The 16,299-nt window shown below is 40.0% G+C and overlaps 1 protein-coding gene across 5 annotated transcripts in view; it reads left to right on the top strand.

Annotated features, from left to right (window-relative positions):
- DPF3 (double PHD fingers 3) overlaps positions 1–16,299 on the top strand; it is a 289,836-nt gene that overhangs the window by 113,477 nt on the left and 160,060 nt on the right. For 2 of the 5 annotated variants that reach the window (XR_011488366.1, XR_011488365.1), the window contains exons 1-2: positions 118–321; positions 5,344–5,504. Coding sequence is in view for 3 of the 5 variants with exons in the window: in XM_070469582.1 (XP_070325683.1) it covers positions 143–321; positions 5,344–5,504 (340 nt within the window). In the remaining 2 variants the exon portion in view is untranslated. Of the gene's footprint in view, positions 1–113; positions 322–5,343; positions 5,505–16,299 lie in introns of those variants that run through there. The other 3 variants (XM_070469583.1, XM_070469584.1, XM_070469582.1) reach the window with 2 other exon arrangements.

Genomic DNA, 16,299 nt, shown 5'->3' with positions numbered 1-16,299 from the left:
GCCTGGGCTCCTCCTTATCTCGGCTTATCTCTGTTTCTGAGCACAAATAGCTGTGATGGGCCAAGGTCCTGATTTTTACAGCCAGAAGGGACCAGTGGCCACGGAGCGGGGAAGGAGAGAGGGTAGGGGAGCTGCTGGAGACATGAAAAAATTCGGGACCGGTGGCGAGGAAGGGCAGGGGAGAGTCAAGGACACCGGGCCTGGGAGAAGCAGGGCTGGGTTCCCTCCGGTGCCCGCCGCCACCCCTCGAAGCCTGGAGACTGGGGAGGGAGCAAGGCTCCGGCCCGACGTGAGGACTTCGCTTTTGGACACAGGTGTGAGGTAGGGCCGGACGCCCGTCCCCAGGTCAGCACACGGGAACGGGGGGGACCCTGAAGAGGGAGGGGGCCCCAGGGGTCTGGGTTGGAGGGTCGGAGCTGAGAGCCCATTCAGGACAGTGGACGTGGGATCTAAGTGCACAGGTGGGGGACGTCCCTGGTGGTCTGGTGGTTAAGACTCCATGCTTTTGATGCAGGGGGCGCAGGTTCAATCTCTGGTGCAGGGTTGGGGGGTGGTGGAGGACTAGGATCCCATCTGCCATGGGCATGGCCAGAAAAAAAAGAGAGAGAGAACAGGCATGGTTTTTGAGAGAGGGAGGTGGAACCGTGAGGATGAGGAGCCGGCTGTCTTAGAGGGGGTCTGGCAGGCTCTGAAAATCACATGTGGAGCCTCGTCGGCAGTCATTTTGGAGAAGTCTTATTTTTTTCCACTCTGAATCCTCTTTGGCTCCTGGAATCCATTTCTCCACAGATATGCTCAAGGAGGGCGCCTGGAAAGCTCTCAGAGGTAGGATGGCTCTCCCCCTGCAGAAGGGATGGCTAAGGATCCCACAGAGCCCTCACGAAGGCCCCGGAACACAGCCAGCTCTGCTCCAAGCCTCAGGCCGGGGGGTTCCTGCTCTGGCCGGGAGCCGGGCAGTTTGTCCCCCCTGCCTTCCCTGCTTCTGATTGCAGCCTTGAGTGGCCCGAAGTCAGTGAGAATATCCTTCTCCTGTGCCTTGCACCAGCTTCTTCGAGCCCAAGACATCTATCATCCTGGGGAAAGTCTAGCCCCTCGGTCTGGGGCAGACAGGTGACGGCTGAGGCTGGGCCGCGCCTGACCCCCCCGGGGGCGCGCTGGTCACCACTCCACAGAGTAGATCACTCACTGTCAGCCTTTCCCGGCTCCCTCTGACCCTTGCGGCTTTCATGCAAATGTCACCCCTGGGATCCTATCAAGTAGAGTTCTTTTTTAAAAAGAAATGCCATATGGGTGGGGGGAGAGCTAAATTAGGTGTCTGAGATTAACATATACATACAACTACATTTAAAAGATGTAAACAAAAAGGACCTTCTGTATAAGCACAGGGAACTGTACTCAATATCTTATAATAACCTATAATGGAAAAGAATCTGGGAAAGAATATATATAAATATATATATTTACAATATGTATATATGTATCTGTATAACTGAATCACTTTGCTGTACATGTGAAACTAATACAACATTGTAAACAACATTGTAAGTTGACCGCGTGCTAAGTCCCTTCAGTGGTATCCGACTCTTAGGCGACCTCATGGACTGTTACCCACCAAGCTCCTCTGTCATGGGATTCTCCAGGCAAGGATACTGGAGTAGGTTGCCATGCCCTCCTGCAGGGGATCTTCCCAACCCAGGGATTGAACCTGCGTCCTTTAGGTCTCCTGCATTGGCAGGTAGGTTCTTTACCAGTAGTACCCCCTGGGACTTCAATAGAAAAAAGAAATACCATATTGAAAAGGACATTTTCCCCTTCCCCTGTTTAACTTGCTTTGCACAGGTTAGGGAGAGCTGGCCATTGATTTTCTTCTAGAGAACAGAGCAAGCCCTGTGCAGATTTTGGCTAATTAACTTTTGGAGAAGTGCCGCTTGAATTTATCAGAGGGTGAAGTCTCTTTTCCCCTCCAGTGTCTTAAAAAAGGCTTTAAACTTTTGTTTCCGAATCTCTGCCAACGCCTGGCCTGTTTAAAAATGACTTCCCTGGAGACGATGGCAAAGGGTGATGGTTGTCATATTTTTGTAACTTCAATCTTCAATACAGTTGTTCCAGTCCTCAGAAAATCTCTTCTGTTTACATAAGAGAGGTATCATTCACACAAAGATTACATTTAAAAATACACATTCCCCCTCAGCATGCCTGTTACTAATAACATTGCATGTTATGAAAGTGGAAAGTATTTAAGATGAAATTAATTTTCACCCAGCGAGCCACTTTGTTTGACTTTTTCGTTCCATTCGGTGTGGGGCATGGACTTGGCCAAATGCACTTCTCATTGTCAGCAAGTTCACCTCCTTGTTTCTCTTTTTTGGGATTGACGCTGTTAGAAATGAGTTCCGGGCACATCGAGAGAAATCTCATCTGGGATCATATTGTACATTTCTTTTGTATTGGCTTCCAGAAGTTTGTTTCTCTAAATGGAAACCCTCTTCTCTCCAGTTGATGAATTTTAGTGCACAGTTTTTTTCTTTCTCCCTTTCGTTCTCTTTCTTCCTTCCCTTCTTTCCTTCCTTCCACAGGTTCTCTTTCAGCAGAATTTCTGGAGTTGGAATAGTTAACATCTTTTTTGGCAGTCTGTCGGAAGATCGTGGGAAGCCAGATAACGGCTCCTTGCTTAGGACACCTCTCGGTCGTGTGTTCTTGTCAGTTCTCATCCATGTGACGCGGCTGGTCTCTGTTCCGTGGAGGGAAGGTGGAGCCCCCGGGACACCCCGGACAGGCTGTGTGCCCGAGCTGCCCTCGATGGTTCTGTTACACACAGCTGCATCGCCTTAGCAGAGGGAGACATTTAAGCTGGTGGGACACAGTTGCAAATGCTTCCCAGGAAATGGTTCTTCATTTTTGATCAATCTCATGATCCTTGTTTCTAATTTGATTACATCAGCCTATGCGCAGTTCTGTTTTATAGCATTCTGATGGGCTTTCATTCCCCCTCCCAATTCATTGTCAGCTGGGTGACTATTATGGTTTGATTACAGTTAGGTTTTGCAACTGCTAGACAATTTCTGAGCTGTTATGCCATTCTTGTGAGGGGGAAGATGCCCAGAGGTAGAAAAGGAGGTTTGTCCACTAGTAGTTTCCAAAAGACTCTTCAGAAGCTTCAGTGATTGTATCCTCCCAGAATAAGGAATTTGCTTTAAACTTTTTGGTAGAATCTGACACTTTGACTTTTAAAAAAGAGTAAGAGGACAAATACTATAAGATAACTACCTATATGTGGAATCTAAAAAATACAACTAACTAGTGAATATAACAAAAAAGCAGCAGACTCACACATAAAGAGAACAAGCTAGTGGTTACCAATGGGGAGAGGGAAGGAGAGAGGGGCAAGACAGGGGTAGGGAATTAAGATGTATAAACTTTTATATATGGGAATGTAGCCAATATTTTATAATGTAGCCAATATTTTTTAAAGGAATATAACCTTTAAAAATTGTGAATCACTATATTGCACACCTGTAACATAAAATATTGTACATCAATGACACTTTAATAAAAAAATAAAGAGGATAAAAAATAAATAAATAAAGGAGACAGACAAATCCATTAAAATTTTTCCTTTTGTTTTTTTTTTTTTTTGCTCCTCTAAATATTTTGGTTAAGAAATATTTTAAACTTAGACCCCCCCCATCTCCCCATTTTAATGTCATTGTGTCTCCAGAGACCAAAACAAAGGGGGCATTCATAATGTCCCTTCAAAATGAGCTATTTGAGTCTCCCTTTTGGCTCTGAAAGTCCTGTGGCTCTTCTCCTTCTGTGTTTTCCTCCTTCTCTTCTCTAAGAATCTCTGCTTTACCTGGTAGGCATTGTGTTATTATAGTTGCAATCCCCAGGACCATTTATTCACCTCTGTCTTGTGCCTATCATTTATGTTAAGTATTTGATCTTATTATGTTTGTGTTTTATTACATTTAATCAGTTATATCAATGTTATATTTTTAGTCTTTGAAAAGGACAGTATCTTAAAATTAGTAGCATCACCCAAGGATACCAAAGATTCAGGAACCGAAAATTTACTGTGCTTAATCAGATCACCAATCCAGTAAACCTGAAACTTTTACCTGAAACCTGAAACCAGTAAACCTTTCTATTTGTGGATTAAACTCTTGGAATCGAGTTATTTTGAGTCCCCAAATTCAGCTGTTATTGCTTTAAATGCTTCTTTCATTTGTTTTCCATCATAAAGTTATTTTTCTTCAAGTGTGTGGTTTTACAAGATTGGTGCGTGCCCTTCCTCATCTCCTCACCCCTAATAGCTCTGTTTACAGGGTGTTTCCTCTGACCCTCTAGTCTTTTCTATAGGGTGTTTCTCTTCTATTGTAATGGAAGTCTTTGTATCTATGCTGGTGGTTTCAGTCCAATCTGGAGTGTCCTTGCTGGTTACCACTGAGGAATAAGTGTGGCTAATGGGGCGCGTTAAGGGGCAGGGGGCTCTGGAAGCTGGATGTCCTCGTAGACTCCATGTAGAAGGTTGTACCAGAGCTACCCCCATTCTGGAGTTGGGACCTCCTGCTTCCTGGGACAGGGACATGTTGCTCTTGTGTTGTGTGTGTGCCAAGTCACTTCAGTCGTGTCCGACTCTTTGTAGCCCCATGGACTGTAGCCCGTCAGGCTCCTCTGTCCATGAGATTCTCCAGGCAAGAATACTGGAGTGGGTTGCCCTCCTCCAGGGGATCTTCCCCACCCAGGGGTGAAACCTGCGTCTCTTATGTCTCTTGCACGGGCAGGCAGGTTCTTTACCACTGGCACCACCTGGGAAGCTTTTGCTGCTTCCCAGGTTACTTTTGCTGCTGCTGCTGCTGCTGCTAAGTCGCTTCGGTCGTGTCTGACTCTGTGCGACCCCACAGACGGCAGCCCACCAGGCTCCCCCGTCCCTGGGATTCTCCAGGCAAGAACACTGGAGTGGGTTGCCATTGCCTTCTCCAATGCATGAAAGTGAAAAGTGAAAGTGAAGTCCCTCAGTCATGTCTGACTCTTAGCGACCCTGTGGACTGCAGGCTACCAGGGTCCTCCGGCCATGGGATTTTCCAGGTTTATTCTCGGGGTCCTAATTTGTCCATTAATGGGGTCTCTAAGTTCCCTGGTGGATCTGGTACAGGAAATAGAACCTGGTGGAGACCTGAAGCCGAGCTGGATTCTGCTGCTTGCCAAAGCTCTTGATCCCCATTGTCTTGGTCTTCATAACTGCAAAATATTCCATGGCAGGTGGGTGGGTGACTTCAGTTTCCTTCTGGGTGTGTTCTGGTTTTCCCTGGCCTCATTCCCCCTCTGTCTGTCTCCCTGCAGGCTCGGGGACCAGTTCTACAAGGAAGCCATTGAACACTGCCGGAGTTACAACTCCCGCCTGTGCGCAGAGCGCAGCGTGCGCCTGCCGTTTCTGGACTCGCAGACCGGGGTGGCCCAGAACAACTGCTACATCTGGATGGAGAAGAGGCATCGAGGCCCAGGTGAGCCATGCCACCCTGATCAGAGATTGTGCAGAAATCCCTGCCACCTGGGTGGGCGTGGAGGTGGGACAGGATGTACAGGGAGCCTGGAATACTTTCAAGAAACTCAACTGCTTCTGTAACTCAAGCTTGGCACGTGCCCCGAGGACGATGCAGGACATTGAAGCCACGCTGGCGGGAAGGGGCAGAGTGAAAGAATTCAGGACGTTTAATCCCTAAAAGGGAAGACTAAGGCCACGACAGGTGCTTCACCTTTTACACTGTGTGTTGGTGTAGCTTAGTGTCTATAAGCTGGAAATCTGAAGTCAGATTTCAGTTTGAGTCTGAGCTTTGTCATCAAACCTCTTGCCCTCCGGTTCCTCATCTGTAAAATGGGGATACTAATAGTACCTACTTTAGGACTTTGTCAGGATTAAGTGAAAATCTTCATAAAAAACTCATAACCTGTGTTGAGCACATAGGATGTACTAAGGCTTCCCTGGTGGCTCAGTGGTAAAGAATTTGCCTGCTAATGCAGGAGATGCGGGTTCAATCCCTGGGTTGGGAAGATCCCCTGAAGAAGAAAATGGCTATCTACTCCAGAATTCTTGCCTGGGAAATCTCATGGACAGAGGAGTCTGGTGAGCCACAGTCCAGGGGTCACAAAAAAGTTGGATACAACTTAGTGATTAAGCAACCAAAACAACAAAGTATGTTTTCCAAAAATGCTGCCTGTTATTGTTGATGTTGTTATTATTATTATTATTACTGTGATACTAGTCTTCTAGGCTTCAGAGAACAGAATATAGACCACTGGGTGGAGGTCAGGGAGGTAATTTAACACAGTTTTCTGGCTCTATACTGGTATATTAAAAAATAATTTTTTATAAAAGATTTCAAAGCCATGCACAATAGAGAGAAGAGTAAAATGAATATTTGTGTATTGTTCACCCAGCCTCAACAGTGATCAACTCATAGCCAATCATTTCATTTATACTCACCTTCCACTTTCCTCCTTGAACCCAGGTTATTTTGAAGCAAATCAAGACAGCAATACTATTCATCTGTAAATTTTTCAATCTGTATCTCTAAATGGTAAGAATATAAACAAACATACAAGCCATACCTATCAAAACTCAAAGTTAAAAGTGAGACATTAACAGCATCAAATATTTGCTCAACATTTATTTCTCCGTGTAATTGAAATCAGGATCCAAACAGGACTTCTACATGAAAGTTGGCTGATGTGTCTCTTAAGTCTCTTTAAATCTGTAGGTCTCTCTCTCTCTCACTTGTTACTTGTGGAAGAAACTGGGTTGTTTGCACTGTAGGGTTTCCCAGAGTCTGGATTTTCTGATTGCATCCCCATGGTGTTATTCCTGTGCATTGGTAGAAACAGATTCAGGTTCAATTTTGGGGCAAGAACAGTTCCTAAGTGGTGATGTGTGCTTTCATCAGGAGCCTCATGGGTTCTGGGTATTTCTCTTTTATTGATGTTAGCAGCCCTTGATGAAAATTACCTAGATGCTTTATTTTATTAAGGGCTCAGAAATGGTGACATTCAATTTGAGGCTATCATTATTTCTTCATTTATTAGGTCTACATCATTTATAAAGAGAAGCATCTCCTTATTAAAATTTTGGTTATTGTGGGGTATAGTGCACATATGAAGGTATAGATAAATGATTTTCCCCCTTTAGTTATCAGTTTTCAAAATAATGAGCTGGTTCCCTTGTATTCTCCAAAGATGATCAATAAAATTATTATGATTATCTTGAGTACCATCATGAATCACAGACTTAAACATATTGGATAATTTTAACCCATTGCAGCTATTATTCTTATCAATTCTTAAATTGCCCCCATCTTTGGACAGCTCAGCTGGTTAAGAATCCGCCTGCAATGTGGGAGACCTGGGTTCCATCCCTGGGTTGGGAAGATCCCATGGAGAAAGGAAAAGCTACACACTCCAGGATTCTGGCCTGCAGAATTCCATGTACAGTATAGTCCTTGGAGTCGCAAAGAGTCGGACACGACTGAGCGACTTGCACTTTCACCTTGGACAGTAGGGTTTATGAGCAGTGCTGGTGCATTGAAACAGCCTAGCAGTTTCTGTAGCATCCTTGCTATCCTAGTATTGGGACATGTTTCAGGCTCATCTTGTGCACATCCTGCCCCAGACCCTGAACCAACTATTTCTTTAAAAAACCCTATTTCCTCTTTGTAAGACTATTATTTGGAGACTACAATCTGGTGGTGCCTGTTGCTCCTGGGCTGGTTGTTGATTCTAGGACTTTTCAGTGAGCAGAACTAAGAAATATGATTTCTTGTTTCTTTTTTCTTGTTTCTCTTTTTAAGAGAAAACACATTGTTAAATTTACTGATATTGCCCATTCAATTCAGTTTTACCCAGCTTTAAGTTAACTGTCTTCATTCTCTATCTCCTCTCTCCCACACTGAAAAGAATACTGGTTCTTTATGATGCCAGCATAGTTTTTTTGCTTTATTCTGCAGTAGACACACAACAATATCAGAATAAAATGAGACTACCAGCAATAAGGTGACTGAAATGGTTGAAGTTTTTATTTCTTTCTTTGCAATTTTTTGTTGTCTTTAGCATATTTCCTATTAAGGATGTAGAGTCAAATTACTGTGTTTTAAGGTGGCTTGAAATAGTTCCTCAGTGTGTTTGTAGTGTTAACTCAATACACAGTTGGATTTGTTTCATTTTTGTATTCACTTATTAGGTTTTACTGTTTTTTTTTTTTAATTTTATGTAATTACTTTGCCTTTTTAAAATTAACTTTTTATCTTGAAATAATTGTAGATAAACAGGAAGTTGTAAACATAATACAGAGAGATCCCCTTGTACCCTTCACCCAGTTTCCCCTAAGGGATATATCTTCTGTAATTATAGCATAATATCAAAACCAGAAAAGTGACACTAGTGAAATGTATGTGTGTAGTTCTATACCATTTTATCACATGTATAGATTTATGGAACCACCACCACAATTGAGATACAAAACTAGTCCATCACCACAAAGCTCTTCCTCGTCCTGCCCTTTATAATCACACCCACCTCCTCTCTCTTCGTTTAGGTCCCTTTATCCTCTTGCATTTGTAATGTAGTATCTTAAACATTTCCTCTACGTACATTGAAAACCACATCAGACAGACTTATAATTTTTGCTTCAACTGTCAAACATAATTTAGAAAACTTAAGAGAAGTGTCTATTGTATTTACTCATATCTTTGCTCTTTTGTTGTTGCTTCTTCCTTTCTGATGTTCCAAGATGCCTGCTTTTATAATTCCTTTCTGATTAAGTATTTTCTTTAACCATTCTTTTAAAGTAGGTCTGATAGTAACAATTCTTAGTTTTCCTTCTTCTAACAGTGACTTGATTTTCCTGTTATTTCTTGTTTTTTTTGTCTTTGTTTTTTGGCCACGCCCACACAACATATGAGATCTTCGTTCCTTGGCCAGGGATCAAACCTGTGCCCCTGCAGTGAAGCACAGAATCCTAACCACTGGGCAACCAGGGAATTTCACTCTTCATGCCTGAAGGATATTTATTTCGTTGTTGGATATAAAGTTCTGAGATGATACTCTTTTTAACACTTAAAAAATGTCTTGCTTCTTCCTTTCAGCCTCAGTAGTTTGTGATGAGAAATCTGCCATCATTCAAATTATTTTCTCTTGAAAGTGAGGCGTCACTTTTCTCTCATTGATTTTGAAAGTTTTTGTTTTTAGTTTTCAGAAATTTGATTTTGATATGTTTTGGTGTAGATTTCTTTGAGTTTATCCTTTTCAGAATTTGCTCAGCTTCTTGAATCTTTATACACACACACACACACACACACACACACACATATATATTTTGCCAAATTTGGAAAATTTTCAACCATTATTTCTTTGATTATAATTTTTAGCCTCACTCTTTTTCCCTTCTTCTTCTGGGATCCCACTGGGAAAGAAAATTCTGGGACTTCAAAACGTTAAATCTTATGTTATAGACCGAGAAGTCCCCAGGCTCCCTTCTTCTCTCTTCCTCCTCTTTCTCCTTCCTCTCCTCCTTCCTTTTTTTCCGAGTCTACTGGATGACCTCTATTAAATTCTCTTCAGGTTCATTACTTCTTTTATCTATTCTCTTCATTCTGCTGTTAAGCCCTTTCACTGAGGGTTTGTTTTGTTTTCGTTATCGTGTTTTTCAGTTCTAAAATTTCCCTGTGGTTCTTCTTTATATCTTCTATTTCTTTGTGGGACTTTGTAGTTTCTCATTTGTCTCAGGTGTTAACAATTATTTGTTTGAAACATTCTTATGATGGTGACTTTAAAACTCTTGTCAGACAATTCTAACACATGGTGTTGTTTCAGTGCTGCTGTCTGCTGTCTTTTCTCACTCAACTTGAGATTTTCCTGGTTCTTCATAGGAGTGATTTTGATTGAATCCTGGACATTTTGGCTGTAATGCTGTGAGACTCCAGATGTTATTTAAATCATCTGTTTTCACACACCTCCTCCGACACTGTGCCAACAGGGGAAGAGACGTGCCCCTTGTTACTGTCAGATGGATGTGGAGGTCCAGGCTCCCCATTCAGTCTCTGCTGACACCCCAGAGGGGTAGGGGTACCTCATTATTTCTGAGTGGAGGTGGGAGTTCGGACTCCCCACTAAGCCTTCACCAAAGCCACCCCAGTTGGGAGGAGGAAGCTCGCCTTATTACTGGTCCCTATATAGCTTCCACTGCCGCCATGGGCTGTCACTTGACCTCCTCTGACACTAAACCAGCAAGGATATTAGGATGCCCTGCTGGGCTGCCTCTTCCCTCGTCCTTCAGCTAGAGAGAGCAGGATTTTCTTGGGGCTTTTTTGGGTCTACATTTGTTGGTGTTTCTGGATAATCAGCTTTTCTACAACTCAGTCTGGCGTGTTTAAAACAAACAAAAAAATGCCCAGAAACTTGCCACCCTGTTGTTTCTTGGGTCTGAAACTCCCTGCAGGTCATCCTCTTTACCTTTCAGTATCTTATTTTTGTTGTATAAACAATGCCTAGGAGTTTTAGTTGGGCTTAGTGGGAAGAATATGGGAGAGTATATCTACTCTATCTTTTCAGAAGCAGAAGTCCCTGGGTTGCTTTTATTATTAAAAAAAAAAAGTTAACAGCTTTATTGAATTATAACTGACATACAGCAATCTGCACATATTTAATGCGGGCAATTTGGTAAGTTTTGACATGTATATACCTGTGAAACCATCACCACAATCAATATAACGAACATATCCATGACTCCCCAAAGTTTCCTTGTGTCACTTGTAATCCGTCCCTGCTTTTCTTCCCCCTCCCTCTACCTTCCACCTCTCCCAACCCCCAGTCGTGCTTTCTATACTGGAATCATACGTATGTACTTTTTTTGGTGACTGGTGGATAGGGTCCTGACTTCTTTCACTCAGCGTAATTATTTTGAAATCATCCATGCTCTAGCATGTATCAGTGATTTATTTGCTTTTTATGCTGAGTAATATTCTATTATATGGCTACATCACAGTTTATTCATCTGTTGATGGACATTTTGATTTGTTTTTAGTTTTTGGCTGTTATAAATAGAGCTGCTGTGAACATTTGTGTGTAGGTCTTCACATGGACATATACTTTCATTTCTCCTTGGTAAAGTACCTAGGAGTGTAATGGCTATGTCATAAGGAAGGTCTGTATTTTACATTTTAAGAAACTGTCAGGCTGTTTTTCAAAGTGGTTTTATCATTTTATATCCACCCCAACAATGTACAAGAGTTCCAGTTCCTTTATATTCTCACTAACACTTGGTATGGTCAACTTTTTAAAGTTTTAGCTATTCTTATTTTTATACAGTGGTATCTCATTGTGGTTTTACTTAGTATTTCCCTAACTAATGATGTTGAACATCTTTATATGTGTTTATTTTACCATCCTTTGGTAAAATGTTCAAATCCTTGGACCATTTTAAAATTGGTTGTTTGTTGGTTTTCTTATTGATGAAAATAGATAGTTCTTTATATACATTAGATTCAAGACCTCTCCAAATTTGTCCTTCTTGTTTGAAGTTGTTTTGGCTACTCTAGTTTATTTGCACTTCCATATGAATTTTATAATCAATTTGTCAGTTTCTACAAAAAACATGGTGGAATTTTGACTGAGATTGTGTGGAGTCTATAGATCAACTTGGGGAAAACTGACATTTCTTAATGTTGAATCTTCCAACCCATGGATATAATGTATCTCCCCATTTATTATTACTCTTTTTAATTTTTCTGATCAATCACTTTTAGTTTTCAGTGTACAGGTCTTTCACATTTTTGTCAGCTTTATCTCTATATACTTAATATTTTTGATAATATTATCAATAGATTTTTAAAATTTAAATTTTCTGATTTTTCTTTGCTAGTGTACAGAAATGCAATTATTTTTGTGTATTCACTTGTGTCCTACAATTTGCTATACTCATTTATTAGTTCTAGTAGCTTTCTATAGATTGCATAGCATTTTCTCTATAGCTGATTATGCTAGTGAATGAACAAGCTTTTCAATATAGATGTGTTTTATTTATTTTACTTGTCTGTGTAAAGTAACAAGTACTGTATTGTCTATGTAAAATGACAATTACTATCTATGTAAAATAACAAGTATTGTACTGGAATGTCCAGGACAATATTAAGTAAACATGGTAAGAGTAAACATCCTTTTGTGGTTCCTGATGCTAACAGTGAGAGCATTCATTCTTTCATTTTTAAGTATGACGCTAGTTGTAGTTTTTTTTTGTTGTTGTTGCACAACACAGCATGCAGGATCTTAGTTCTCCAACCATGGATTTAACCCTGGCCCCTTGCAGTGAAAGCATGGAGTCTTAACCACTGGACTGCCAGGAGAGTCCCAGCTGTAGGTTCTTTAGTTGCTCTTTATCAAATTGAGCATGCTCCTATTTCTAGTTTGACAGTTATTTACATCAGTATTTGGTATTGGTTTTGTCAATTGATTTTGCTGAGTCTATTGAGATGATCATGTGGTTTTGCTTTTGTTAATTGTTAATATGATGAGTTACATTGGTTGGTTTTTGAATGTTAAATTAGCATTGTGTTCCTAGGGTAAACCCTACTTTGTCATGACATGTTATCCTTTTTATATATTGTCAGATTCACTTAGCTAAAGTTTAATTAGAACTTTTGCATCTATCTTTATGATAGATATTGGTCTATAGTTTTTTTTTCTTCTCCTTGTTGTGTCTGTCTGGTTTAGGTATTTGGATGGTGTTGGCTTCATTTAATGAGTTGGGAAATATCCTCTCCTTTTCAGTTTTTTTTTTTTTTTTTTAATTTTTATTAGTTGGAGGCTAATTACTTTACATCATTACAGTAGTTTTTGTTATACATTGATATGAATTAGCCATGGATTTACATGTATTCCCCATCCCAGTCCCCCCTCCCACCTCCCTCTCCACCCGATCCCTCTGGGTCTTCCCAGTGCACCAGGCCCGAGCACTTGTCTCATGTACCCAACCTGAGCTGGTTATCCGTTTCACCCTAGATAATACACATGTTTCAATGCTGTTCTCCTGAAACATCCCACCCTCGCCTTCTCCCAGAGTCCACAAGTCTGTTCCATACATCTGAGTCTCTTTTTCTGTTTTGCATATAGGGTTATCGTTACCATCTTTCTAAAGTCCATATATATGTGTTAGTATACTGTAATGGTCTTTATCTTTCTGGCTTACTTCGCTCTGTATAATGGGCTCCAGTTTCATCCATCTCATTAGAAGTGATTCAAATGAATTCTTTTTAATGGCTGAGTAATATTCCATGGTGTATATGTACCACAGCTTCCTCATCCATTCGTCTGCTGATGGGCATCTGGGTTGCTTCCATGTCCTGGCTATTATAAACAGTGCTGCGATGAACATTGGGGTGCATGTGGCTCTTTCAGATCTGGTTTCCTTGGTGTGTATGCCCAGAAGTGGGATTGCTGGGTCATATGGCAGTTCTATTTCCAGCTTTTTAAGAAATCTCCACACTGTTTTCCATAGTGGCTGTACTAATTTGCATTCCCACCAACAGTGTAAGAGGGTTCCCTTTTCTCCACACCCTCTCCAGCATTTATTGCTTGTAGACTTTTGGATAGCAGCCATCCTGACTGGCGTATAATGGTACCTCATTGTGGTTTTGATTTGCATTTCTCTGATAATGAGTGATGTTGAGCATCTTTTCATGTGTTTGTTAGCCATCTGTATGTCTTCCTTGGAGAAATGTCTGTTGAGTTCTTTGGCCCATTTTTTGATTGGGTCATTTATTTTTCTGGAGTTGAGCTGGAGGAGTTGCTTGTATATTTTTGAGATTAATCCTTTGTCTGTTGCTTCATTTGCTATTATTTTCTCCCAATCTGAGGGCTGTCTTTTCACCTTGCTTATAGTTTCCTTTGTTGTGCAAAAGCTTTTAAGTTTCATTAGGTCCCATTTGTTTATTTTTGCTTTTATTTCTGAAATTCTGGGATGTGGGTCATAGAGGATCCTGCTGTGATTTATGTCGGAGAGTGTTTTGCCTATGTTCTCCTCTAGGAGTTTGATAGTTTCTGGTCTTACATTTAGATCTTTAATCCATTTTGAGTTTATTTTTGTGTATGGTGTTAGAAAGTGTTCTAGTTTCATTCTTTTACAGGTGGTTGACCAGTTTTCCCAGCACCACTTGTTAAAGAGGTTATCTTTTTTCCACTGTATATCCTTGCCTCCTTTGTCGAAGATAAGGTGACCATAGGTTCGTGGACTTATCTCTGGGCTTTCTATTCTGTTCCATTGATCTATATTTCTGTCTTTGTGCCAGTACCATACTGTCTTGATGACTGTGGCTTTGTAGTAGAGTCTGAAGTCAGGCAGATTGATTCCTCCAGTTCCATTCTTCTTTCTCAGGATTACTTTGGCTATTCGAGGTTTTTTGTATTTCCATACAAATTGTGAAATTATTTGTTCTAGTTCTGTGAAAAATACTGTTGGTAGTTTGATAGGGATTGCATTGAATCTATAGATTACTTTGGGTAGTATAGCCATTTTGACAATATTGATTCTTCCAATCCATGAACATGGTATATTTCTCCATCTATTTGTGTCCTCTTTGATTTCTTTCATCAGTGTTTTATAGTTTTCTATGTATAGGTCTTTTGTTTCTTTAGGTAGATATACTCCTATCCTTTTCAGTTTTGTGGAAGAGTTTATATGTAGAATTGATATTAGTAGCTGCAGCATGCAGGCTCAGTAGTTGTGGCTTGCAGGCCCCAGAGCGCACGACCTTTAATAGTTGGGGCACTTGGGCTTAGTAGTTGTAGCACATGGGCTTAGTTGCTTGGCAGCATGTGGAATTTTCCCGGACCAGGGATAGAACCTGTCTCTCTGCACTGACATGTGGATTCTTACCCACCGTGCGACTAGGGAAGTCCTAAATTTAATTTCTTCAATAGATATATAGAGCTATTCAGGCTATTTCATCATCAGTGAGCCTTGGTAGTTTGTGACTTAAAGGGACATGTCCATCTCATCTAAGTTATGCAAAATGTGTTGCGTAAGATTGTTCATACTGTTGTTGTAGTATCTTTTTATTATGTGTAGAATCTGTTGTGGTATGTCCTCTGTTAATCCTTATATTGGTAAATTTGAATTTTTTCTTTCAACTGATCAGTCTGATTAGAGGTTTATCAATTTTATTGATTTCTTGAAAGAAATAGCTTTTGGTGCAAGTGATTTTCTCAAATTTTTCTGTTTTATATTTTATAGTTTCTGTTCTGATCTTTAGTTTTCCTTTCTTCTATTTTCTTTGGATTTAATTTGCTCTTCTGCTTATTTCTCAAAGTAGAAACTGAAGTCAATGATTTGCAGTCTTTCTTCTTTTGTAATATAATTTCTCCCTAAGAATGAGAGTTTAACTCATTCTTTAGCCTCATTTCATAAATTTTGGTATTGTTTTCATTTTATTCAATTGAAATGTTTTCTAATTTCCCATTTTATTTCTTCTTTTGTCCATAAATTATTTAGAAGTATGTTATTTAGTTTCCAAACAGTTGGGAGATTTTCCAGAGATATGCCTTTTATTTATTTCTACTTTAATACCATATGGTCAGAGAATGCTCTGTATGACTTGGATCCTTTTAAATTTACTGAGACTTGTTTTATGGCCCAGAATATGGCTTGTCTTGGATAAATGTTCTCTTTAATCTGGAAAAGAATGTGTATTTTCCTGTTGTTAGTTGGAATGTCCTATAAATATCAATTAAATCAAGTTATTAATAGTAGTGCTCAAAATTTCTACATTCATACTAATTTTTATATTTGTTCTGTAAATTATCAAGAGAATAAATTGAAATTTCTGACTGAAATTGAGTTTTACTATTTCACCTGGTAATTCTTTTAGTTTTTGCTCCATATATTTTGAAGCTCTATTATTAGATACATAAACATTTAGGATTATTACATTCTCTTGATAAATTGATTGCTTTGTCATTTTGTAATGACCCTTGAAATCTGTTAATATTCTTTATTCTGAAATTTACTTTCTCTAATATTAATATAGCCATTCCAGTTCTACTTTGATTAACATTAATATGGTGTATTTTTTTCATTTTTTTACTTTTAACCTATTTGAGACTTTATGTTAAAAGTAGATTTTTTTAATAGGAAGTATTTGGCTATGTCTTACTTTTTAAATGTAATTTGATGATCTTTGTTTTGTTAATTTGGGTATTTAGACCATTTAAATTTAATGTGATTATTTTTATAGTTAGGTTTAAATCCTAGCTATAAAA

This window comes from Odocoileus virginianus, chromosome 6, assembly GCF_023699985.2.
Source record: "Odocoileus virginianus isolate 20LAN1187 ecotype Illinois chromosome 6, Ovbor_1.2, whole genome shotgun sequence".
Classification (NCBI taxonomy): Eukaryota; Metazoa; Chordata; class Mammalia; order Artiodactyla; family Cervidae; genus Odocoileus; species Odocoileus virginianus.
Note: the sequence above shows the minus strand (reverse complement) of the source record. Positions and strands in the feature narration are given on the sequence as shown.